General features: G+C 45.4%; 1 protein-coding gene across 11 annotated transcripts in view; it reads left to right on the forward strand.

Moving 5' to 3' along the window:
* Positions 1 to 395: 395 nt before the first annotated feature.
* The window catches only part of TRIM67 (tripartite motif containing 67), a 33,156-nt gene continuing 8,059 nt past the window's right edge, over positions 396 to 25,492 (forward strand). For 2 of the 11 annotated variants that reach the window (XM_075042074.1, XM_075042077.1), the window contains exons 1-9: positions 396 to 524; positions 624 to 1,131; positions 1,201 to 1,361; positions 7,369 to 7,464; positions 11,430 to 11,552; positions 12,850 to 12,960; positions 15,252 to 15,405; positions 21,981 to 22,138; positions 25,060 to 25,198. In XM_075042074.1, the coding sequence (XP_074898175.1) occupies positions 396 to 524; positions 624 to 1,131; positions 1,201 to 1,361; positions 7,369 to 7,464; positions 11,430 to 11,552; positions 12,850 to 12,960; positions 15,252 to 15,405; positions 21,981 to 22,138; positions 25,060 to 25,198 (1,579 nt within the window). Of the gene's footprint in view, positions 1,362 to 7,368; positions 7,465 to 11,429; positions 11,553 to 12,849; positions 12,961 to 15,251; positions 15,412 to 21,980; positions 22,139 to 25,059; positions 25,199 to 25,492 lie in introns of all 11 variants that reach the window. The other 9 variants (XM_075042079.1, XM_075042080.1, XM_075042076.1 and 6 more) reach the window with 8 other exon arrangements.

Raw genomic sequence — 25,492 nt, forward strand, 5'->3', positions numbered from 1 at the left:
CCCGCCTCCCTTCCCCATATATTATTACTCTATGCCACCAACGTTAAAACAGCCCCACCGCGCTCCCTGACCGAGCCACCGGCCTGAGGGAGCCCTTCCCGAGCCCCGAACGGCCTCCGGGCGGCTCCTCCGGCCCCGGCCCCCTCCGGCCCCGGCCCCCTCCGGCCCCGGCCCCCTCCGGTCCCGGCCCCGGTCCCGGTCCCGGCCGCGGTCGGAGCTGTCTAGCCCCGGCCGGTGCTGAACGGGCGGGAGCGGGGCCCTCCGGCCTCTCCCCGGCTCCCTGAGGCGAAGCCGGCGGCGGCGGGCGGCGCGGGGGATGGGGGGAGCCGGCGGCCACCCCTCAGCTCCCGCCTGAGCCCGCCCGCTCCCCTCACACAAAGCCCCGCGCCGCGGCCATGGAAGAGGAGCTGAAGTGCCCGGTGTGCGGTTCGCTCTTTCGGGAACCCATCATCCTGCCCTGCTCGCACAATGTCTGCCTGCCCTGCGCCCGCACCATCGCCGTGCAGACCCCGGAAAGCGAGCAGCACCTGCCGCCCCTGCTCCACCCGCGGGGACCCCCGCCGCCCGCCTCGGCCGCCGCCGCCTCACCGGGGCCGGGAACCGCCGCGGGCTCCGCCGCCTGCCCGGACTCGGAGTGCGCGGCGGGCGGCGGCGGCGGCGGCGGGGACCACGCCGACAAGCTGAGCCTGCACAGCGAGACCGACAGCGGCTACGGCTCCTACACCCCCAGCCTCAAGTCCCCCAACGGCGTGCGGGTGCTGCCGCTGGTGCCGGCACCCCCGGGAGCGGCGGCGGCGGCGGCGGCTCCGAGGGGCGCCGGCCCCGCCAGCTCTTCCCTCACCTGCCCGCAGTGCCACCGGAGCGCTTCCCTGGACCAGCGCGGCCTCCGCGGCTTCCAGCGCAACCGCTTGCTGGAGGCCATCGTGCAACGCTACCAGCAGGGCCGAGCCGCCGCCGCCGCCGCCGCCAAGTGCCAGCTCTGCGACCGCAACCCGGCCGAGCCGGCCGCCGTGCTTTGCGAGCAGTGCGAGGTGCTGTACTGCGCCTCCTGCCAGCTCCGCTGCCACCCGGCCCGCGGGCCCTTCGCCAAGCACCGCCTGGTCCCGCCGCCCGGACAGCCGGGCGCCCCCGGCGGCGGCGATGGCGGGAAAGGGGCGGGAGGCGGCGGCGGCGGCGGCGGCGGCGGCGGAGGAGGAGGAGGAGGAGGCCGGAAGGTCCCGACGTGCGCCGAGCACGACCTGGAGAACTACAGCATGTACTGCGTGAGCTGCCGCAGCCCCGTCTGCTACCAGTGCCTGGAGGAGGGCAAGCACGGCAAGCATGAGGTGAAGGCCCTGGGCGCCATGTGGAAGCAGCACAAGGTGAGTCAGTCAGTCCCCTCAGGAGCTGAGGCGACGCTCGGCCCACCGGGGATTTCTTGGGCCCAGCGCCGGAGGCCACGGGATGGGGGGCTACTTCACGTCCGTCATCCTCCCAGGCTTTTTTCTCCTTGGCGCTTTGCTCGCTGGCCCTTCCCGAGTGCCCGGCGACCCCCGCAGCCTCTGCTCGGGGTTAGAAGACCCTCCGTCTCCCTCCTGCCTTGGCCCCACCTTAGCCAGCAAATCTCAGGCTCTGCCAGGCCTCAGGCAGACACCTGGAATTAGTGAGTCCGTCTCGCTAACTCGTTCGCCTTCCACAGGGCCCTTGGCCATCCCGTCCTCGCGTGGGTGCCTGCGAGGAGACGGGGTGGTCATTCCGTCCCTTCGCCACCTCCCTTTCGCCCAGTGCGAGCTGCCACAACCATTTCCCACCCCCACGTGTCCCCCACGTGTCAGTGAGGGAGAGTGGCTCAGAGCCACCCGAGGGTTTTAGGCAGGCGAGCGTGATAAGGAGGATCCTGGGACCTTGTGTTGTCTCCTGGCCCTCAAAAAGGTCTCCCCTCCCACTCAGTTCCCAAAGAGGCCAGGAGCGATGGCTGAAGGGACCTTCACGACACAACGATGAGTAAGGAATTGTAGGATGGATGGGGTCTGGGGATAAGTAAAGCTTTTTCTGATTCACATAATGTCACAGTCCGATTCAGGCTTCCCTGCAAGCGATGCTCCGTAGCCCTCCCTGGAGCCCCCGGGGGACATTGGAGCCAGCCGCATAGCTGCAAGGGGGGGTCACCGAGGTCTGGTAGAGCTGCTGGCTCACTTGGCCATGCTCTCCTTGTTAAAAATAAGACTTTGCAACCATTTGAATAAAGAGCAAGACATGACCTTGGAAGTTGAAAGAGTGTGTGAAGTTAGCTCTTTCTTGCTAAGAACAGTGGACCCTGGAAAAATGATTTGTTAATACATATGAATGTACGGAGGGGACTTTAATGCCTGAGTGGTGAGAGCAGTCCTCTGGAGCTTCCCACTGTACTGGGGGAAAGGACTTCCCCCCCAGCTGAGCAAAGAGCACTGGCCGCAGGGTTCCCTTCTTCCCGCTCTCTGCTGCAGTTAGCAGCAAGGGAAGCACAGAGAGAGCCTTTCAGACACTGTGGGAGAGGACAAAATCAAAACTGGTCTCATCATCCCTCAGCCATGGAGTGAGTGAGCACAAGCTAGGCCAAGACATTTGGCAAGGCAAAAAATTGACTTTTGATTTTAAGATTCAAAAAAGATGCCCCTTGGGGGCATCCACCTGAGAAAGACAAACTTCTTCAGTCCGCGTTTTGGTTTGAATGCTCTGCCAAGGGCTCAGCCATCTCCTCCCTAACGTATTTGTGCAGAGGAGAAGTTCTCTTGGCCCAGAAGGAGCAGATTCCAAATTTGCAGCTATTGCTGCTTATGCCAATGGAAGAATCCACTTGGGAGCAGAATTATTTTAATCAGCTGGGACTGGGTTCACTGTTCAAGTGTGGCTGATGTTTTGGAGAGTGTGAGACACCAGCTTGTGCTGTATTACGGTCTGCTTTGAGTTAAAACTGATGCCTTTTTGAACAATGTGATAAACTCTGCTGTAATCAAAGTTCAGAGTCAGTCAGTTTCTCTCTTTCCTACTGTCAAGTATTGTCAAAAGATGAACAATACCCAAGTGGTTTGTATTTTTACTGCATTTTTTTCTGGGAATAAGGTATCACAGAATGTTATTTTTCTCTTGATTTACACACTCAATCAATGCAAAAATTCTAACGAAAGAAAAAAATACTCAAAATTAACTAATTTGGGTACTCTAAAATTCTGCTCTCATGAATATTATTTTCCCAGAACAATGCGCTTGGCAGAGAAGAAATATAACGGAACCAAATAGCTAGACAGCCTAAATCATCAGCTCACATTCGTTCAGATAAATTGTTTTGGAATTAGATACTTCTGCGTAGAAATAGTTCTCATATACAGTAATTTCTACAAGTCTAGTACCTGTAGTTACTTTGGCCAATCCATAGATTACTTCATTGAGTGGCATGCCAAACGTAGTGCAAGGTTTATGCGTTCTCTCCAGATGCTCCAGGAGTAGCTGGTAGAGGCAGCTGGAAGGGCTTGTCTGTAAGTGTTCTTAGCCTGACAGACTGACAGTTGTTCGCCATCAGCTGATAAGCACCTGCTTATCTCCTTCTAAGGCCGGTGGCTGGTATTCTTCACCTAAAAAGGGCTGCTGGAGCCATTTCCCCACCGCTCAGGACACAGTTTCATCCCACAACAGCAAACTTCAAACATTTTTCCTACTGACTGTAGACCTGCTTTTCCAGAGGCCCTGCCTACCTTCAGCTTCAGGATCCGTTTCCATTCCACTTCTGTATTAGCCTTTTGTTTGAACTGTTTGACTTCGCCTTTGTCAGGGCCTTATGTAGTGATCTAGTGGCAAATTAGAGTGTATAACCTTGTCCATACAGTGCTGCAGACCGTGCCGTGGAATGTGCATTTCCCCTCAGCTGTGCTGCTGTCATGAAAGCTGTACTAGACTGGTTGGCCCCTGTTAAGGCTGCTCGTTTCCCATTATGCTGCTCTATGTAACTTCTCCTACAGAGAAATTAAAACTGGCGTAAAATAACAACAGGGCCCCAATGGCATAAATCTGTGAAAATCCACTGACTTAGCTGGACTTTATTATATTCACTTACATGCAAAGTGCATCTGGACCAGCAGTTTAAGGTTATTAAGTAAAACTGTGTAAGTCTTCTGCCAAAGTTAAGTCCTTTTATGTCTTTGTAGCAAGAACAGAAACACTGTTGTCAGATTGAAGTTGGTAGGCCTTTTGACCTACCAATACCAGGAATGATGGTGGACACATTTCAGCTCTGCCCATTCTGAATGGTTATATATATATATACATACACATACATACATATATACATACATATATATACCGAAACTCTGAAAAAACCCACAGCGGGATGGGTCTTTGAAGGACAGAAGGGCAGGCGGTTGAAGGCAAGTGTTGGAGTCCAAATGCCTGCTTTTATTTGCTGGCCTAAAGAGTTGTGTTCCCAAAAACATGTGGCCTATTTCAGAATTCAGCGCCAGGGCAAGATTATCTAATCAATAGTTAATCTGCTGCTAAAGAGAGATAGAGGAAAAACAAGTTAAATGAGCATGAACTGTTCGGTTGAAAAAGGACGTGGGCATTATCTGGTTCATTTTCTAAAATCAAAGGAAGCATCGGTCTTCCATGCCATCTGGGTTTAATTACTCACCCTTGTTATCTCCCTGTTCCTGTATTTGATAGAAGTAGAAACTTGGTATCCATCTCCCGCATCCACATTATTGGTTGCAAGACCAGGTATTAAGGATAACACCAGGTAGAATACTGTTTGTCAGGAGTTATTAATTGTCGCAGTCAACGGAGCTTATAACATTTCAGCTTGGCTTCCAGTAAATGTTTCTACACCACGAAAGATTGCTCTGAGTGTACAGGGCATTTTTTATGGCTTGGTTGGTTTACTGAGGGCTTAGTCATGTAGCTCCATTTGATTTTAATGGGAAGTGCATGACTAAATTCCACGTCTTTGTAAGGTATCTTTTACAAATGCTTGGAAAAACAAGGCTATTATCTCTAAGTGGCTTTCACAAATGGAGATGGGGTCTTCTCGGCTTCACGCTGCAGTCGCGTTAATGCAACCACAGGTTTTAATGAACCTGGCAATTCGCTCACGAGCCCTTTGAACAATGACATCGTTGAGTTTCTATTGCAGCCCTTTGCGATGGGAGCGTGCCGAGAGCCAGGAGTGACTGTGCTAATTGCCATCGGTACATATGTGGGTTACAATTCGTCTGCGGTGATTCAGTTTTCTATGGCTGCTGTGATGCCCACATACAGCTTTTGGCTCCTCTTATCTGGTGAAATGCACTTTGAGATGATTTGAGAGCCAGGGCAGATGTTGGAAAAGCGCAAGTTTTACTTCTGGGGGGGCCAACCATTGGTTTTGATTTGAAAGAAAGGAGCCCTTGCCTCCCTGGGACAATTCGGTCGGGCCAGTCAATGGCAGAGCATACCATGCTTTTTGCCACCTATTTCTTTCTCGCTTCCTTCCCAGCCACTGAGTCATATGCTGCTTCCACATTGTCCTGCGTCAGCTTGACAAACCAAAGGCTCACATGTGCCTTGTGGATGGAGCAGAAAGAGCAATCAAAAAGGGTGGTCTTTAAACTCCAGCAACCATGATCGGCCCATGGAGAGCTGATCTGAAACCCTGATTGTCTGATCTGGCAGAATCAGTGACAAGAGTTTGTGTAAGACAATACTAAATATTCAAATACTGAGAAACTTACACAGTAATGTGTCATACCATTACATTTGTTACAAATGACTTGTAGTAAAGCATACTTTATTTCCGAATTTAGCATTAATGTAATACCTACAATACCTACCGGGCTGAAAGGAAAAAGTTTGTGTGAATATGAGGAAAAAAACCTCGGGTGGCTTCTTTCTCTATAATTCAGTCTGAGCTCTTGGTCAGGGTTTGTACCCACTTCCCGCAGAGCCGTGTGGGGTTTAAGCAGTGCCTCTGCCTGTGTAAGGCAGCCTGGCTACAAGCTGCGCTGTGAAGTGCCCACGAGGAGCTGCCAGGGTCCGCTCTTTGCTGTCCTGCATGAACGGGTGAGCACAAGTCGGAGATGTTCAGGCAGGAGGTAAGCTCAAAACTTGGGCAGCCTGAAGAAGCAAGATGTGCCCTTTTCAGGGATGCAGTAATTTATGTCCTTCCAGGAGCAAGAGGGAAGCAGAGAATGAGTGGTGGCTTACTGTATTTCAATTAGTTCTCCTCTTAGAGGCTCATAACCTTTGTGCCTTCCTACATACAAGGCTCTGTCTCAAGGCACACACTAGTCCTAAGGAAACAAGAGATGGCAACCTTCTGAAAGCCTGACGTGAGCAAAGATACTTAATCTTCCATTTCCTGATGTCCGCTGTCATATCCGTTTGGTGAGGATAATTAACTGGACGTCAGCAATCGGTAGTTGCCAAGTCCACTTGAGGGGTAGACCCACAAAGAGAGTGTCAAACCTGCAGGACGCTCAACAATGGGTCTTACACGGTTGCTCTGCATTATGTCTGCATGGAGAAGTAATGCTAGATCCAAGCTTGCCATGGGCTGACAATCAGGGTAGTATGGTTTCTGTAATTCCAGTCAGACTTCCAGGGAAGTTGTGCCGGGGCTGCTCCGGTCAGACCATGGAGGTTCTCGGTCTGCTGGGGGCAGAACAGCCATTTCCTTCCCATCCTGGAAGCCCATCGAGAAGCTTCTGGTTCGGTTTAGAGATCTCAGGTGCCAGCTGAGGAAAGGGGAGGTTAGGTGTTCAGTGTGGACTTAGAAAAGACATATTCCATATGTCTCACCAGTCAAGAGTTAGAGGAAGGGTTTTTTCCAGCTTTTCCGGAAATATTCACCCTTTTGTTGGGTTAGAGCATGGGAAACTGGAGCCCCAAAGGGATATTACTATGAAGTCTGAAAATGCAGATTTGTCTTTGAAGTCCTAGTGTATCTCAGGTTTGGTAGGATCTATCACATTTATAAAGAATTCAGGCTTTGGTGAAAAAAAAAAAAGTACCATTTTGGAAAGCACTGGGGGATTTTTCAGCATGACAGATGCTACTGTGTAAGTGTGAGACTGTTATCTCCTTATATACGGGGGTAGCTGTCTTATAAAAAGGTATTTTGACTTACCAAGTCACTGCAATAAAGTGGAATGTGCAGACACAATACTTGACTGCCCCCACATGCATATTTCACCTTTATTAAATCTTATTACCGTTAAAATCTTAACTATTCTGTTCTAGCACAAACACTGTGCGTGTAAGAACACATGCGACAGCAAGTAAGCCTTTTAGCACACTATTAATCATCAAACCCAGGGATTAGTAAGAAACACATTTGCATTTTATCTCTAATTTTTCCTTTTTTCCTTCTTTTTTTCCTTGCAGGCACAGCTGTCTCAGGCTTTAAATGGTGTTTCAGATAAAGCAAAGGAAGCTAAAGAATTTTTGGTTCAGCTGAAAAATTTATTGCAGCAGATCCAGGTAACTGTAGAATATTAGCTGTTTTGATAATACAGTAATCAATAGAACTGAGTGAATAATTTATTTGATGACTTTGTCTCCTCTGCTATTCTCATCTTTCCTGGAATCATCTAACCTTTCTTGAATGGATTTGCTAGGCAAAATTATTCATCAAATAATGCCTGCAAGCCCCTCTGAGCTTCTAGATTGTTTGCTGTTTGTTGCGAGAAGCTGATACTCAATACTGGACATCTGAGCTGTGTTGATTAGTATTTGATTGAATTCTTCGGTCATGCTTCTGGGCTCCTTCCTGACTGCAATTGCTTGAATTGGGCATTTAGGATAAGTTCTCATTTTAACATATTCAGAATTTACTACTTGTTTTTCATCTTACATTTTCTAAAAATGTACTCGTTTCTGGACAAAATCCAGTCGACCTGCTTATTAGAGTATTTGTAGGAAGTAAAAAAAAAGGAAGAAGAAACAAATGCTGCTAAATCAGTGTGGTCGTTTATGGAAGCAGAAGATATTTTCATGCCTGTAATTGCCCAGCTTTAATAGTCAGAAAAGGAGCTCACGGTGAGTGCCATAATTGAGGGCACAACCCCAAAACAAACCAAGTCCCATTTTCAACCAAATTTAGACTCGTCAGTGCTGGAGGTCAGATGATCCTCAATGTCCTTCTCATCCTGCAGAGTGTGGCTGGAAATGTGCTGCAGTGGTTTGAGCCACATGGTGCCTGGGAGGGGACACTCGTTATCCGCAGCAGCGATGCTCTGCGGCGGTGGGTTTTCTGTGGGATATGCATCATCTGCTCTACGATATGCCCGCTCTGCTGCTTGCTCATCTTCCATCAACAAGCAAGTCCTGTGCCTGTTAGTAACAGAAAGCCAAAGCAGGAGTTCAAAAATCTGTATTAAGTTTAGCATAAAATCATTAAAACACTCCACTTAACACTCCAGGTGATGAACTCGTATCACAAATGGTGCCCAAGCTCTCAGGTTGCCCCAGGGCAGCGCAGCTACCCACCCTCACAGTCTTCTGTGGCCACGTGGGGAAGGGAACAAGCCAAGACTGAGAAACTGGTAAAAAAAAGCACATCTAACTGAAAAAAATGAGTGCGAAGCCACCGGCCGGCACCTGTCACGTGCCGTGTTTTGGACACAGTGTAAGGTTTCTCTCAGCTGACTTCACCTATTTAAGAGTTATGTAGCTCATCTAACCCAGTCATTTAGGCTTCTTTCCTTGTCCAAGGACAAGAGACACCTCTAGAGAGCAATTCTTCCTATGGGTATGAACCGCTATTTTAGGATGGGATAACTCATCCAAAACAGTAGTCTATCATCACCAATCTTTTCTTGAGTCACCTAGCTCCATTAAAAATGTAGTTTTCCCTCCTGAAACCTAAAGGTGGCCTATTACAACTATTTATGACTATGCTGTCAAATCCTTTAATGTGTTTCAACAAAATCACTGCCAAATTGCTCTGCATAAGGGAGCTGCTACAATTAGATCAAAAGACCAAGCCATTTATTTGATGCTGCTCATTGCTTAAAATGCTAGAGGAGAACTCAGAAGAGGAAATTGTATCCAGCAGCCACCCTCTAACATTTAGGCCTGTCTGGGCACAAAGCTGAATCTGACCCTCACACGTTGAGCCAGTCTCTGTCGTGAGTCTGAGTGAGGTCATCAAATCTCAGCAAACCAAAACAGCAGGACTAATCCGCTGCATATGTATTCCTAAGTAAAAGTAGAAGGCTGGGGCACAGCTCTGAGGTAATCACCCCCACACTTTAACCCTTAATGAGCTCCCTGGCATGGTTTTCTCCCATGACAAATTGCACTCTTCCCAGGTGATGCTCAAGCAGGATTTGATGATAGCACATAGCAAGGAATACTCCTGGTAGGCAGGTTTGGTACAGCCACGCTATTTGAGGGAGAAGAGTTTAGATGTGCCGTGAGCTGGTCTGTGCCTTTTGGCATCTGGACCGAAAAAACAGTTCTTGGACTGTTATTTGGGGGGGAATAGATGTAGCCTTTGTGCGTAGATTCGTACCCAGAACCATGTATCTCAGAGCAGGTTATTTCTAATAGAAGTCTTATGGTGGTTGCCACACACACGTACAGACATTTACCCCTCAGCAAAAATGTCTTTAAAATGTATGTTTATACAAAAGAGTGAACAATATGTACATTTTATTATCCTGTCTCAATGCACAGCAGACCAGACAGCCATCTGCACTCTTTGTCTCCTCGCTGAGTTTGCCACAGCTACCAGGAGCTGTGCTTTTCTCTAGCCTGGGGCACTTTGCAAATTTATAATCTACATTTCTTTTCCCTGCTTTGCAGATCTGTTGTTTCCCCCTCTTTTTTTCCTTCCCTTCTCCTTTCTGAGGTCACTTTTAAATCTCTTGGTCTCTTCTTTTTGGAAACTGCCTGTTCCTCATTGCCCCTGTTGCTTCCTGACTACTTCTTGTTGCTGTCACTATCTGATTTTCACATTTTCCCATCTGCTGTAACAATTTCATCCTTTCTCACTTGCAAGAGGCATATAGCCAAACACCCTGTTTGACACGTGAACAGAAAATTAGGAGAGAAATGATGCGCTATAGCCATCGACTGATTCAGGCTCTATATACAAACCAGCCCTTCAAGAGTAGCTGGATGGAAACCAGCTTAAGGGGGAGTCGGGTGTGATATAAGCCGAGGAGGGAGAGATGCAAACAGGAAGAGTCTAAGACAAACTTGTGAAGAATAACTGGGCTATTTGATGTCTCTCCTCCCCACATCTTGCTGACAGGTCTAGGGCTGCGGTGGGGGCCTTTCGGGGAAGGGTGACCCTGCATCCCTCAGCTGGAGAAAGGGATGGGTGGATTGCAGTGAGGGAAGGGGATACAGTGCTGAAAATTTTACTCTCAAAAGAATGAAGACAAAGCAAATGAACAGAAAAGAAGAGAAAAACATAAACAAAAGAGCTAAGAGATAGGAATGAGTTAGGGGCCTGTGATGGCTTACCACAAAGATGCTTCTTCTTCAGCACTTGTTTAAAATCTTCTCACATTTAATGCTGTGCTTTTTTTTTTTTCATTGGGGTATTTGGGAGGAAAGCTGACAGGACAACTGAACATCTCCTAGAAAGAGGAGCTTGAAGGCTTTCCTCTTCTTCTAGCCTCACGAGAAGAGGAAGTGAGGGAGAGCCTCCCTCTGAATGGGTGCTACAGCATCAGTTCTATGGCCAGAGCAAGCCATCCCCAGGATCTTGTAGTACCGTCTGCCCAAGTTTCTACAGCTGCATGGGATTCTGTGATAGCATGGTTTGTCCTACCCCATAGGTAATGCGAAGTGATAGCCAGGCCCTACGCAAGGCTCAGTGTTGTATACCTCAGATGCTGGCCTTTGCCTAGCAGAGAGTTTTACCACAATGCAAATAAAAAACTGCCATGTTTTTTGTTTTTTTTTAAAGCTAATCAAATACATGTCTCCACTGCCAAGTGCTAGCTATTTTTTAAAAAGTACTTGACGCAATACACAAATCTCAGGGCTTTGTACCTGATTAATTTCCTTGTAATAAACCTGTAGACTAGATTCTGGTCCATAATTCTGTTCTAATTGCCATGGTGTAGAGCCAGTGATTTCAAAGTTGCTACAGTGGGATAATTAAACCAGAATGGGGCTGAATGCTCTTATGTATATGTATGCACTGCATATGTTAGGTTTAGCTTTTATATTATGTTGTACTACATCTGTTGTCCGGAAAGTGCCAGTAAATCAAGGTTTTAAATAAGCCCATTTGTGGCACAGCATCTTTGTTTCATTTTATAGCATGCAGCTATTACTGGCACAGCTATAATGAAATCAGAAAGGCACAGAAATGCCGAGGTCTTGAAAGGAAATCTTTTCTGAATAGAAAAACAGGTAAGAATGAGCAATAGCTTAAGCTGTAAAGTATGCTTTCTTTGATGAGTATGACTCTCACCTTCTTCTAGGAGAATGGGTTGGATTATGAAGCCTGCCTTGTCGCTCAGTGTGATGCCTTGGTTGATGCATTAACACGACAGAAGGCAAAACTGCTCACAAAGGTGACCAAAGAACGTGAGCACAAGCTGAAGGTGAGCACAGCTCTCATCAGCTGAGCATGGCTGCTGCTTCTACCTGTGTTACTGTGCATTTTGTCAAGTCCCCAGCCCTTTACACCATGAAGATTCCTCGTAACCAAATCCTGAAGTCCTTTCGCAGCTTCCAGTTCAGCAGTTTAGTGGAACTGTGCTTATACACTTAAAATGAGGCATATACTTCAGCAGTTTGTTGAATAAGGCCACCAGCCTTTATCTGATGGTTTTGGGCTGTCTTTTGAGAGGTGCTTATCAGTGAAACCTGTGTGTGGTTTCGATTCTGGGACCTTCTGCCCAGGTAAAAGGCTGGGATTTTGGTGTCTCTTCAAACCTTTGAAATTCAGGCAAACCACCTCCAGAAATCCATGTGCCACTCAAAAGATACTAAAGAAATGCAGTAAAGGGAGGTGGGGAGAAGAAAGTTATAAATGGTTCAACAAAGTGGCAGTCAAGAAATATTTAAATAGACACATTTCTTGAAATGTTGAACTGCATATGTGATTTTGAGATATTATAGTGCCAGTAACATTAATAGTACCTAAGACAGAAGGAAAAATTGAAGTGAAATACCTATGACAAACAATGAATAAAATCTACCTGAGATCAGCATTTAACCCCCCCTCCATGCTTAACAAGAACCAATACATAGGACATAACTGCTAACAGCACAGCTAATCCTGCAGTTTATTCCTGTTAGGCTGTTGTACCTCAGGAGTTGTGCTATCAAACACAGTGCTATTCAGCCTAGTCTACAGCCTTGTGGCAGCAGAATCAAGTCCAAAATGTGGAAAAACGAGATGCAGCTTTTTTATTTCTTAATCCCAGCAATGCGTTCTTAAGCAGAGCAGGATCAGTGGTGAGTTGTGAAGAGCATGGTAGAGTATAATCTGCAAGAAACCACTCCTGCAGTTATCCTCTATAATATTTGCCTTTTGAAGTGAAGGATTTTTTAAAAGCTCAGATTTTAGTGAAAGTGTGATTGTAAATGTGAATACGGCAAATGCAGAAACATGTTCTGTGCTCTTTCTGCCCCAAGCAAGTCTGATCTTTGAGCAATTAATCTGCTCTGAAAATTGAGATTCCCTGTGCACAACATTTTGCCAAGCTAATTATCGGTATTTACAATACAGAGCAAGTGAGTGTAGCTGATGGAGATATGGCAATGGCCATATGGCAGCTAAATTAAGCATAGCTTTAACACACTTTTCCATTTGTTGTCTCTTCTGAAATAATCTTACACAATTCACTGTAAGCTGAGGCAGTCATCAGAACTGTACTGATGCTTGTTTTCCAGGTTGTTTGGGACCAGATAAATCACTGTACACTGAAGCTACGCCAGTCAACAGGGCTTATGGAGTACTGCCTAGAAGTTATCAAAGAAAATGATCCCTCTGGGTTTTTACAGGTATTTTTCCTTCCAATGTTCTGGGGGAAAAAAAGACAAGATGTCAAAGTTAAATCTAAAAACGGGTAGCTTTGCTAATTAGCCTCTCCCACCTCCGAGGCAGGTTTCACCTTACCTCCTGTTAGTACTGTCTAAAAGCTCAGATGATAGTCCGGTGACTGCATGAATGTCCCAGCGAAGGGACGGCTTTGAACAGCCGCACTCTGACCAAGGTGTGGAGTTAGCAGTCACACCACTTCTCTGACTGCTGACATCTTTCCTCTTGCCAGCCCTTCCTTCTGGGCTGCAAGAGAGGTGCTATACAGTTAATGATAACTTTCTGCAGAATATTATTTTATTCTCCTCTGAGAAAACCAACACAGGGCTTCACAGAGCTCTCTGGTCAATGTGGAAAGGTCTATGACTCACAGAGTACTACAGAGTAGTACTCCTGCCCCTCTTCGATTCTCCCCTTTGCATTACTCTTTCCCATGTGAAAGAGTCCTTTCCGCATCTCCACTGTGAGGAAATCCAGCCTTAAGAGCTTGCGTGTAGCTTTGCATCACTGGGGTTGTTGCACCTTACAGGGCTACAAGACTTGTAGCTGGAGGATCCAGGTACCCTGTCTTTGCAAAATATGGCCTAGCCAACAATTGCCTTAATTTGCAGTATATTGTTTCTTAGGTACAAGCAGTGAAAGTGTCTATTGATGAGGTAAAACATAACAGTTTTATTATCCAATTAATTCTTTTGCCTAATTAATTCTATTATTTTTATTAATTATTTTATGTTGCCCTGTTAGTTTTGTTGCCTTATTAATTAAGAAGAAAGGCACATCAAACAAAATGATCTGCATGTGGCTGTCAGCTGAACAGGGCACGCTGCGCACATGAATGCATGAGTATCAGGGGGCTGTCACAGCATCCCTAAAAAACAGGATAAGAATTAGCCAACTTAAATCTATTAGCACTCCAGATTGATTGTTAATGTCACGTCTGGTCTCAAGCGAGAGTGGGGAATGTGTGGTGTATATTAATCTCAAGACTACACAGGTTTTAGCAGGCTGTCGGTTGGATACTGCAGGACAAATGAAACCTTTAGGTCTTATCTACATGCTAGCTAGATACATCCTTCACTTTCATTTCAGCTTGCTTTTTGTACAATCACAGAATGGTTTGGGTTGGAATGGACCTTAAAGATCATCTAGTTCCAGCCCCCAACTAGATCATCTAGTTCCTGTAACCTTTGTGGCTTCATTCTTTGCAGTCACCTTTTATTAAAAAAATACTTCTGTTTTTACCCTTCCCTGGTTTATCTAATGATGCTTTCAAGGCAACCAGCAAACACTGAGGCACTGCATTACTTAGTGCAGCTACTCCTGCAGCCAGGACACTGAAACACAGCCAAGGGATCCAGTATCCCAGTAAGTGACTCCAAGGTTGTAGGAAGGCTATGAGATGCTCCTCCACTTACTGCACAGACTGATTAGGAGCTGTTGATGCAGGCACTTAGACAGGAGTGTCTTCCAGTAACAGTAATGAGAAAAGCTATCTGAACTCCTGCAGTAAAGAAAAATTCTCTCTGACCTATCCAGAAGAAAATTCTGCTTCCTGTGACTTCCAGGAAGCTCACTGGGAGGGACTCCAGATATCCAAATGGCAGCTTCACTGAACTCAGGGACAGCTGAGTTCATTGATTTCCATCCACAGAGCCAGGATTTCACTTTTAGAAGAGTCCATTGCAATCATCTTAGTCTGACTTTTGGCCTAATTGTCTGTGGGCTGAGCTAGAGTAACACATTAAAAATGAAATTCAGTTCTGATATAATCCATCATATTCTTCAAAAATCTGACAACTTAGCACCCTCACTGTGAGAAATACACACCTTTCTTCCCATTTGATTTTTTTATTCCTTTCAGCTTTCATCCACTGAATCATCTCTGCTGAATGGAGAGATGCTCTAACTTTTAAACTTCTCTTTGTGCAACTGCTTTTTAAACAGGAGAGCAAAACTGTGCAGGTCAGAGAACAGAGTGCAGAAGTATAGGTGGCGTTCAGAGGCATGATATGTAACATCATATTAACAGGCTTTATGAACGAGATTTTTACTTTCCTACCCTAGGATGAGATTTGTTTTGAAAAGACAGATGAAAGGATGCAACATAAATGGACCTCACCCCAAAATGACCAGACCCCATCTCAGCTGTTGTGCTGTCATATTCCTGCTTTCTTTGTACTGTATCTCACAGGCGTTCTGTCACTTTTAATGTCTGCATCTGCCATTTTGTTATAAGCCTGATACTCTCTTTCAGATTTCGGATGCTTTAATCAAGCGTGTTCAGGTATCTCAGGAACAGTGGGTCAAAGGAGCCTTGGAGCCAAAAGTGTCTGCTGAGTTTGACTTGACTCTGGATAGCGAACCTTTACTGCAGTCGATTCACCAGCTGGATTTTATTCAGATGAAATGTAGGGGTGAGCTTTTATGATTTTCTTTTTTCTGTTTTTCATGCATGTGTTGAAACAGTGCTGGGAGGGACAGGGGCATGGAAGGACGAAAGAGAAATGACTTGAAATTGCTGGATAGTTTTAAAAGATTTTCAAGCAAATTCAGATTACTGGGTGTTTCCTAGAAAGGTGTGCTCACTTCACATGCAGTGACCTGAACAAGCTCAGACAGAGATACCCGGTACAGTTAAAGATTTGAAAAGATAAATTCTTCAGAGTAGGGCTATCTATCAACTAAAAATACCAATTACCCCTGTCTTGTCAGGATCTGCTGAAGTAGTAAATAAATATTCACACACACACACACACACACACACACACACATGCTTGAATAGGGAAAAAAACCCCAAACCCTCTGACTTATATCTGCACTGTGCTGTGAACAGTGCCCAGCTTAAAAAAAAAATTGCGAGGCAGAGATTCACAAGGGGAAAGGAGCTCCATGGCTATACCCTTCCTTGATTCCAGGTATCTGAATGATTCCAAGGGACACACTAAAGGGAAAGGGGGTTAAAAAAGTATTTAAAAGCAGAAGCTGATGAACAGTGGATGCCATTGGCAAAAAAATTATTAACATCATGCGCTTGGTTTATATGGAGCAGGATGAGAACTGCATCAGAATTAGATAGTTCCATAGACGGGCTAGATCTGAAGGCCACTGTGGTCCCTGGGAATGATGGATGCTATCAGCTTCCCTCAGTGGTGATTCAATCCTTAATTATACATGTAGGTGACAGGGTAGAGGCTGCCAGAAGTCAATGAACAAGTTAAGGATAATTGTGTTGTAATGTCAGATGTGCTTTTTTTTGACTCCAAGCAAGCATAAAGATTTCTGTTCAGTTTATTGGTTCTCTCTGGGCCTAATTCTGAACCTAAGAGACCCAAGATGAAGTAATTAGGGTGGATAATTTGGCGGGTAAATATGTGGACAAACAATGGATAAACAGTTAAAGGCCAAAGTCTGCTCACCAAGAGTGGTTTGCATCTTGGGACTGTGTTAAAGTTACTCAAAAACCACCTGTGAACTGCTCCTTTGAAATATTGACAGCCAGAAAAGCAGAGTCAAGGAGAAAGAGTATCACTGATAAAACTTCTCCAAATACTGTCTGCACTTGTCTTTTTAAATCAGTTTATGTTTGATGCTGGCCATATTTGTTGTTAAATATATTTAATACTAATGTTCCACCACTCTCCTTCCCAAACCATTTCCAAAATTTTAGTTAAACTATCCACTTAGACTGCTAATTAACCACAGGTCACTTGAGGTGAGAGCAGCTTAGGTATTTGGCTTTTGGACATTCATCTGGCTTTAAGCTTGAAGACTTAGGAGACTTTAATTGAGCCAGATTCACTGGAGCTTTACGAAAGATAGTGCTGTCTGCTACGCTCTCATTTATCATACGATCACAGTGAAGCTCTGGTACTGAGCTAGACACAGTCTGAGGAGCAGAGAAGACAGGACTGCTTCTGCACAAACCTGCATAGAGCTTACAAACACCCTGGGGCTTTGCTCCCCAGAGGCACCTCAACAGTCAGTCCTCAGGAGGGGCTTTTCCTTCAGCTGCCTCGGCGTTGACCAGGGACTACCTGTTGCACGTCCCATCAGGTTGGTCAGCACAACTGGCATGACCATGTACACACCATGCAAGGAGTCGTGGAAATGGCATTAACCTGGCCAGCATTCCTGAAGGTGCATAAGGGATGGCATTATTCCCCCTCGCACCCCTGTGTGCCCAAGCAGAACAAGCTACCAACTGCTCCCAAGCTAACATTCATAGGTATTGAGGATTGTTTAGTACACAGAGGTGTATTTATGTTTTTCAGTTTATGACAGCGAATCTATTTGCATTTAAACTGCTCAGTCTGACACTTTGGCTTTTTTTTCTGAAATTTTACTTCTATGACTTCAACCAGTTCTGCATTATCTTTTCATGCATAGTGGTCTTGCATCTAGAAATACAGGTACCACAGAGTAAGCAACTCGGCATTTCAGCAGCGAGCACCCAGATTTACTGGGAACATCACTTTGCTGACTGTGAGGAGAAGCTGGTGTTGCAGGGTGATGTTTTGCTCTTTATCACCATCAGGACTTGTGTATTTCTAAGCCTCCAATTTCACAAAGAAAAATCTATGTGTCTCTTCACATCTGCTCCTCTTTCTCCAATCCTACCTGCCCCAGCGCACCAGCAAGTAATCAATCTTTGCCAAATGTTGGTGTTGAGGGGAGTGTTGCTAAGTCATTATACTGCTTGATCTGACAAGAGTAGATGCGTTAAAGACATCAGAGACGATCTGTAAAGGGAGTTTTGGGGAAACCTAGAAGAATAGGACCAATGTGGCTTTTCCAACTGCCAGGTTTTTTGTTCCAAAAGCTTTGCAATTTAAGGCCTGTACTGTTGTTATCGATGCTTAGTGCATGACTGAATTTCTATTTTTTTTTTTCAAACTCTGGCCTCATTCAACCTCAGTGAGCTTGCATGGGTCATTTAGAGTGAAAGCATGCTTGTAAGTAAACATTGATTCACTCTGTTAGACAAAGAAGAATGAAAACGAGAACAAATCACATTACATTTGCTTAGATGACTTGTTCATATACCTTACTGGTGGACTTTCTATAAGCCCATATCTAAAGCTCGTCTCAATAAATAAAGATCATGGGGTGCTTTTTCTTTTTACAGAAAGAAAAAGCAATTTGGTAACAAATTACATGTGCAGAAATGTGATAGGTGCAGAAGTAATGCTAAGCAGTCATGTTGACCAAAGGGTCTCATTGATAGCCCTTTGGCAAGAGTCCTACACTCTCCAGGCTAGCTGACCTGCTGAGACACGTGCACAGCTCTAGTAATTGCTGGCATTTTGAGCTTTCCCAGATCCCTTTCCTCTGTCCATGTTTTCTTCTCTCTATTGCTTTTTCTGAGTGCCTTGGCACAAAATTCCTGTCCTTTTTGATGACTGGCTTAATGTGTACATCACATTTCCTCAGTTCAAATGCCACGGGCACAGGCAAATATGTGTTCCAGGCTTGTTTTATTCAAACAGCTGGAACTGTCATGTAATCTTCATTTGTTGTAAAACGGAGATTAGGTACAAAATAGGAAAAAATACAGCTACTCTTTACTTTTCTGTACCACCTCTGAATACTCATGCATATGCCCCTTCTTGTCAGGAATGACTCCTTCCTTCTTCTGCAAACCAGTCCGTGAAGATTCCCCAGACACATCTCCTGCCACAAGTCTTCTCTGCTTCTCCAGCTGTGAGCTGCACGGCCCTGATAATGAAAGAGTAACCATTTCATCGTAGGCTTTATCCCTGGTTCTCTCTGCTCTGCATCATGGGCCCGCGTCTTTGCCTGGGCTCTTTCCTTCTCTCTCGATAACACTGTTTGTAGGACACTTGCTACAGCAGCGACTCAGGCTATTATTGGGCCGTGCTGCAGTTTTGGAAGAGGTCAAAGTTTCATGTTTCTGAGGGTCCCATTCCTTCACTGCATTTAGTCCTTTAAAAATTAATCCAGGAAGGTGGAGGGCATCACTGCACAACTTGCTTGTCAAGAGGACAAATGACAGACAACATCTTAGAGCAGCCCTACTCTACCCTGAGAGGAGATCAGCTGTGAGATATGTTGAGCAATGTGGTTTTGAAACTGCTGAGTTGACATGAGGCATCAGTATCACATTTTTTAGCTAAGTGTGACCTGCGTGAAGTGCTTTTAAAATAGCAGGACATCGTTCAGACTCATTAATAGGTCTTGCTGTGCCAATGCAGTATCATTTCTCCCTTTATATTTTTAATCTTTTCCTTCAAAAACTCTCTAGAGGACTTCAAGCTGAACAAGAAGTGGGACAGCACTGTAATTTAACATCTGAGTCTTCTTTCTGACACTTAGTCTATATTTTTCTTTTCTTGGTCCTGGCTCATTGCTCTTCATAATGAAGTATATCCCAGCGTCCGGATTATTCAACTCGCTTCGCACTTTCCTATGACTTTTAAACAAGCATTCACCTTTTCTCCTCCCAGAGGGAATCTGAGATCAAGGCAAATCTCTGCCCATCCGCGTCCAGGGCAGGAGGTAGGAGGGCAGGCGCAGCGAGCATCCTCCAGCAAAGCTGCTCAGCTGCTTGGTGGGAGCTTCTTACCTCTCCTTCAGCTACTGAAGGTTGTGCAGTTCAGGACACAGGCTGGCTCAAAGGGAGTAGGGAGGCTGATAAGGGTTACTCAGAAAAACTTCAGTTTTTTTCCAGTGACACAGTAAAGAAGCCCAGACAGTTCCCCATAGTATGTGTGACTCTCACATGTAGGACCAAAATTCACACAGGAAGTGGGAACAACAGAACTTTACCGTATGAAAACATATTCTAATCCTAGATGGCATTCCTGTTTCCATAATTAAAAGGGACTCATAAAACACTTACTCTCGCCCCAAAATTCTGCTCTTTTTTTAATAGCATTGTGCATTACTTGAACCGTCCCTGAAAGCCTCCTGTCAGTGTTCTTAGGAGATTTTTGCGGGGGGTTGGAGACATTAGCAGTTTATTCAGAGGTGAGGGGGTGTTGTCTATTTTCCACTTGGTAAACTTCAGGAATTGGGTTTTCATCCAGTTTTGCCAGGAGGAGTCTCAGAAGTGGGGAGGTCCCAGCAAATGCCTCCTGAGATGGTTAACCAGTTTGCTAAAGTGATAGGAGTGTGGATGGCTGATACAGCCCTGTCTTCTCCTGGGCTCATCAATCACTGGAAATACACAGGCTAACAAACGCAGACAAAACCCTGAACTTAAAATGGTTCACTTAAAAAATCCCATTACCTCTGAATTCCTCATTTTCAGGTTTTTTACTCTTGTAATGTCACATTTCTGTTACTTCTCTAGACACAGTTTCTCCTAGTGAAAAGTCTGAACTTTCCATGTGAAAAAACAAGTAGGTTTTTATTTATGACACCCTCTGAATCATCCTTAAATATCAGGGAAAAGGAACAAGGCTCTTTTTGCAGAAAAACCTTCAAGAGCTAATTTATAAAGCTCTTTTGTTTCAGACCACAGTCATTCTTCCGGGCTACCAACCATCTGCGTTCACTGCAGTGATGGATAATGCCAGCGGAAAGCCGCAGTACCTTCTGCACTGTTTATCACAAGTGTGATGTTGACTTTTGTGTCACTTCCAAAGTGGGGGTGAAGCCTTAGCCGCATCACACGGTAGCATCCATTTTCCCACAGACTGCTTGGCACACAAAACGCAAACAGTCCTCTTTTATCTGGTGAGGTAAAATAGGACGAAAGGAACAGCTCAAGGGCTTAGCTTTCATGCAGACGGAGGAAAATAAACTAGAGGCTCAAAGCAGAGTAGATAAAAGAAGAGCAAACTGACATTGTTAAGAGCTAAGTCAATGAACGCTCAGAGAACTCAGCTCCTTGTAAGACACAGTCGACCTCTGCAGAAATTATCCTGAACGGTGAAATTCAGCCTGGGGCAGAGGACCAGGCAGGGTATATGCATCACTTACACCCCACTTAACCTGTGCGATTTCAACAGTGCCTAAGATACATGCCAGATCTCTCCAGAAGACTGAATTTTCACTTTATAATTTCCAGCAAAGAGTGAACAGTGAGAGTTTAGTTTTGTTTAGCAGAGAAGGTGTGGTGGAGGCCTCTTTCCCACAGAGGCATGGCTGAATGTTTTACTCTGTTTATTTTTATTTTTAAGATGCTGGTCTGGTCAACAGTCTCTTGATGTTTCTCCTGAGTGAGTCACTAAAAAGGCATGTTGGTAGATAACTTTGCACCCTTAATTTCCAAGAGGAGAGAGCCACAAGCAGTCTCCTGTGGTGCAGAAGTTCCTTTTGTTACCTGAACCAAAGGATTTAGATAAAACTTGCAAATGGAACAATTTTCTTCAACAGTTTCTTTTAAGTATGGCTGCCATAAAGATAACATATCTAAGGTGGTTTTGATGAAAAACTGGGATGGGGTGTTACATTAGATTTAAAAAAAAAAACAACCAACTATTGTAAAGAATTATTTTTCTGCTGTCGATGGAGCTCAGGCTCTATCTCGCCACCGTGCTGAGATGAGTGGCTGCTCTGCCGGTTAATAACCCAATTCTTCATTCATGAGCTGGGTTTCCTGGCAGCACTGCATCATCTCCTGTGCCACCCCGTGGTCCAAGACACCCCCTGCCACCCCTGCTCCCTCTCTCCTTTTGGGGACAGCGGGGGCCAAGTGCTCTAGCATGAGAAAAAACTCTTCCAGCCATTGACCCCTGGGAAAGAAACCAGATGTGAAGTCCCCAGACCGTAGTTCTTATGAGGCACCAGAAGCATGTCCAGATATGTTGCTGTTCACGTATTTCAGCTGAATGATTTGTCTAACCGAGTAATGACATTTTATTATATCATTTTTGCTGCCTTTCATTTCAAGGAAGGGAACAGATCCTCTTCCTAAGGCATCTTGACCCCCCTGCGAGGGGAGGGAGGTGAGCGGTCACCGTGCTGCTCGTGGCACAGACCGATGGGGTAGGGCAGAGTGACACTAATCTGTACCCAGTTCCTTTTACAGTGCCACCTGTCCCATTACTGCAGCTGGAGAAGTGCTGCACCAGAAACAACAGTGTGACGTTGGCCTGGAGGATGCCGCCTTTGAGCCACAACCCGGTGGAGGGTTATATCTTGGAACTTGATGATGGAGACGGTGGCCAATTCCGAGTAAGAATTTCATTCAGCATTTATTTGTGGTTTTTTGTATGTGACTTTCCTCAGGATATGGATTTGGGTTTGTCTGAGGGTGGGGAGAGGGAGTGGGGAAGATACAGGTTGTCAAAACATCCCTGCTTCCCTTGAGTGGATGTGGAAAGCAGTGCAGATGCTGCTTATTAAAAGGACCCCCTTGAGTAGGAAGTTCGGTTGAGGTTATTCTCAGGGCTCTGACAAAGAGGGCCTTGAGGTCCCTGAGCAGAAAATCCCCTACTAGCCTACAGGAGCTGAAGGTAGTTCATTCCACAAAACAGAGGTCTCTTTGAAGGCCCTACTCTCACCTGTCCATAGCACCCCATTTCAACAGCTGAGATTCTTGGTCCAGAAATGCAACTCAGTTTTTCCTGTTTTTCTGAGTAAAAATGGGCTCCTGCACAAAAATACGGGATTTCTAAATCTTTTCTCTGGGAGTGGATGAGACAAGGCTGGTGAAAGCTTTCCACAGACACACTGTGATGGGGTTGGTAAGTATGGGAAGGCATCCCGAGTGCTGTCCTTCCAGACCCTCGGGGGATGCCACAACTGCTTGCTCCTCGCTGCAGGTACAGGGTACTTAAAGGCTCCTGTCCTTTCTCACCACATCCCAATAAACAAACTATGGAAATAATTAAATCAGCTTTCTGCCAGCCACAGTCCTGCTGGAAGCTGTGACCCTTCTTTCTCAGGCAGGCTTCATGCTCCTGTTGCTGCAGAACCAGGCTGGCCCCGTGCATTCCTTAGGGACTAGTGCCTTGAAAGCTTCTGGAGGTCATTGTGGAGTACAGCTGCTCTCTTCACAAATGGGAAATTTTGCCAAAAACATGTGATGGCATTTCATCAGGAGCTGCAAACTGCCTTCTCACTGGAAACCTAAAGATTTCTCAAACTGAAAATGGCCTGGCATGGGTCCATCTAAGGAACTGCCTCCCTGTGCCAAAGGGCTGCCCCCATAGCCAGCGAAGGCACCTGATTTGGATGCCCCTCATTAGAAGAGACAGCAATACTGACAGGGTATTTTGAAGAGGGCACTGTGTTTCTCCTCAGTTCCTTGGTCCAAGCCTTGTTTCACATGGGTTTGAAGAGGCTGGTCTCCAGTACTGAATGGGGGAAAATGTACCTTTGTGAACGGCTGCTGGGAACTGCCGGTAGGATTACTGTTAGTAGGTAAGAGTGTTATCAGTGCATGATGAATGAAGAGTTAGGAACAAGGTGTAATGAATTCCAGTGTCTTGCATAAGCACTTTTCAGGTGCTATTCAGATCTAAATAAATACTTGTGAATAAACAAGATTTCAGGCTGGTGCGGATCCAAGCCCATTTGGGGGTGGGGTTTTGTAACTGGCAAAGGTTTTAGGGCTGCCAGTGCTGCCATGTCAAGATTTTGGACTGAAAAAGATACAAAACCATCTCAATCCTTAAAAATCTAGGTTGACAGCTTCTCAGGGGAATGCTTTTCTTGCTGTGGTAGTAACACCCTCAGTTTTACCCGTTGAAAGATAAACTGCAGGCTTCTCAGCAATGCCATTTCAGTAAGAGTTTGCTGACCCTTTTCATGAAGGATTATGTATCTGAAAGCAATGACACTGACTGCACTTTACCAGTATTCAATGGGTGGATTTAAAGAACAGGTTTTGTCTCCCATCATAGCAGAGAACATCAATCTGAATAAGCACAAGCAGTGAACAGTGATAAAAATATGAAGTGGATTAGAAAATGTGAGAGCTGTCTTACAAATACAACTTTTTGCACAGACAGCGTATGTTATGACATGGAGATAAATTAAGCTATTCTATTAAAACTCTTCTTTCTCTCCATGGAAGATCGTCAGCTAACTCAGAACCCAAGAGATTTCGTTATTTGTAGCAGCCACCATGGTAGCAAAGCGGACAAACACATGACCTGCTGTAAACTTAGGTAATCCCTTTCTTATTCATCACATACTTAATTCACTTTAGGTTCATATCAAAGAGCCTTAATCAACAGGACTGCTCTTAGGCATATATGTAAGTGTCTTAACTGAACTGGGGCCTGAGTGGTCTGCTTAGTCACAGCCTTAAGCTCTTTAGGGCCTTTGCTACCATAAACCTATGGATTTCACAGAATTGGAGAAATCGGAGGTGGAAAGGAATTGTGGCTTTCAACCCACTGCCAAGAAAGGATTTTTTCCTTTTCTGTCATTTTCTGTTCAGTTTTCCAACAAACACGAAGTTTCCAGGCTTCTTTCAGTTCATCATAGACTGTATAATCTGACTGATCCTCTTCATTAGCCTGCCTAGATGTTTCTCCTCCTGAAATATTTCACATTACACAAGTGCTTGCTGGTCAACAAATCTTTGCAGACTTTTATGATGTCTCTGTTGTGTAGTTGCTGTTTCATCATGTGAGCCTAATCTTTAGGAGATCAGTTTCTTCTGGCTCTGTGTTTGCAGGTTTCAAAATTGTATTTTAACACAGGCACAAAGCAACCTTTCCAACAGAATAAAACTGAGCTTACTTGATTTTTTTATTTTTCCATGCCCCCCTTTTTTGGTCCTACGTAAATATAAGAATGGCCACAGTGGGTCAGGCACTGGGACTACTATCCAAAATAGTGTTTTGGAGGAGATGTTTAGGAAAAGAGGATAAAAATTAAGGTCTTTCTGTGTTGCCCTTTATTGCTGTAGCCTTCCAGCTTCATCTTCACCTTAGTGTCTCCACTGCTAACCATTCTTGATGTCTCCACTGCTGCGGCTGACCGTGTTATAACAGCATAACTTCGACATCCTGGGAAGCAGTGAGAAGCTGTTCACTTGTGGCTTATATTTAGAAGTCTTTAACATATGAGCACAAGGCACAGAGAAACAGGTAAACTATGTCCCTCTTTCTCTCTCTCCTTTTTTTTTCCGGAATCTTTAGGAAGTATATGTTGGCAAGGAGACTCTCTGCACCATCGATGGCCTTCATTTCAACAGTACCTATAACGCAAGAGTCAAAGCTTTCAACTCATCGGGAGTTGGTCCTTACAGCAAGACAGTTATTTTACAGACATCAGATGGTGAGTTGGGTTTTTGCTAGTTTCTAAGTGAAAAGCTGCAGGTCTCAGTGGCAGGACACTTGCATCCCTTTATACCCACTAATACCTTTGGCAGCTACCGGCATGGAGATTTTGGATCATCTCGGTGGTGAAGCCGGGAAGTGCGTGTGCACAGGGACTGAGCTTTCCTCCTAGCACTCTTGGGGATTTTCCATTATCAGTGACACTTCAGGTTTCACATCATGCAATTTTATTTGGCTGTAGAAGTTTAGGGTCTAGCTAAGATTCTTATTTGCTTTGGTGTACAGAAGCAGT

Source organism: Buteo buteo, chromosome 12 (assembly GCF_964188355.1).
Source record: "Buteo buteo chromosome 12, bButBut1.hap1.1, whole genome shotgun sequence".
Lineage (NCBI taxonomy): Eukaryota > Metazoa > Chordata > Aves > Accipitriformes > Accipitridae > Buteo > Buteo buteo.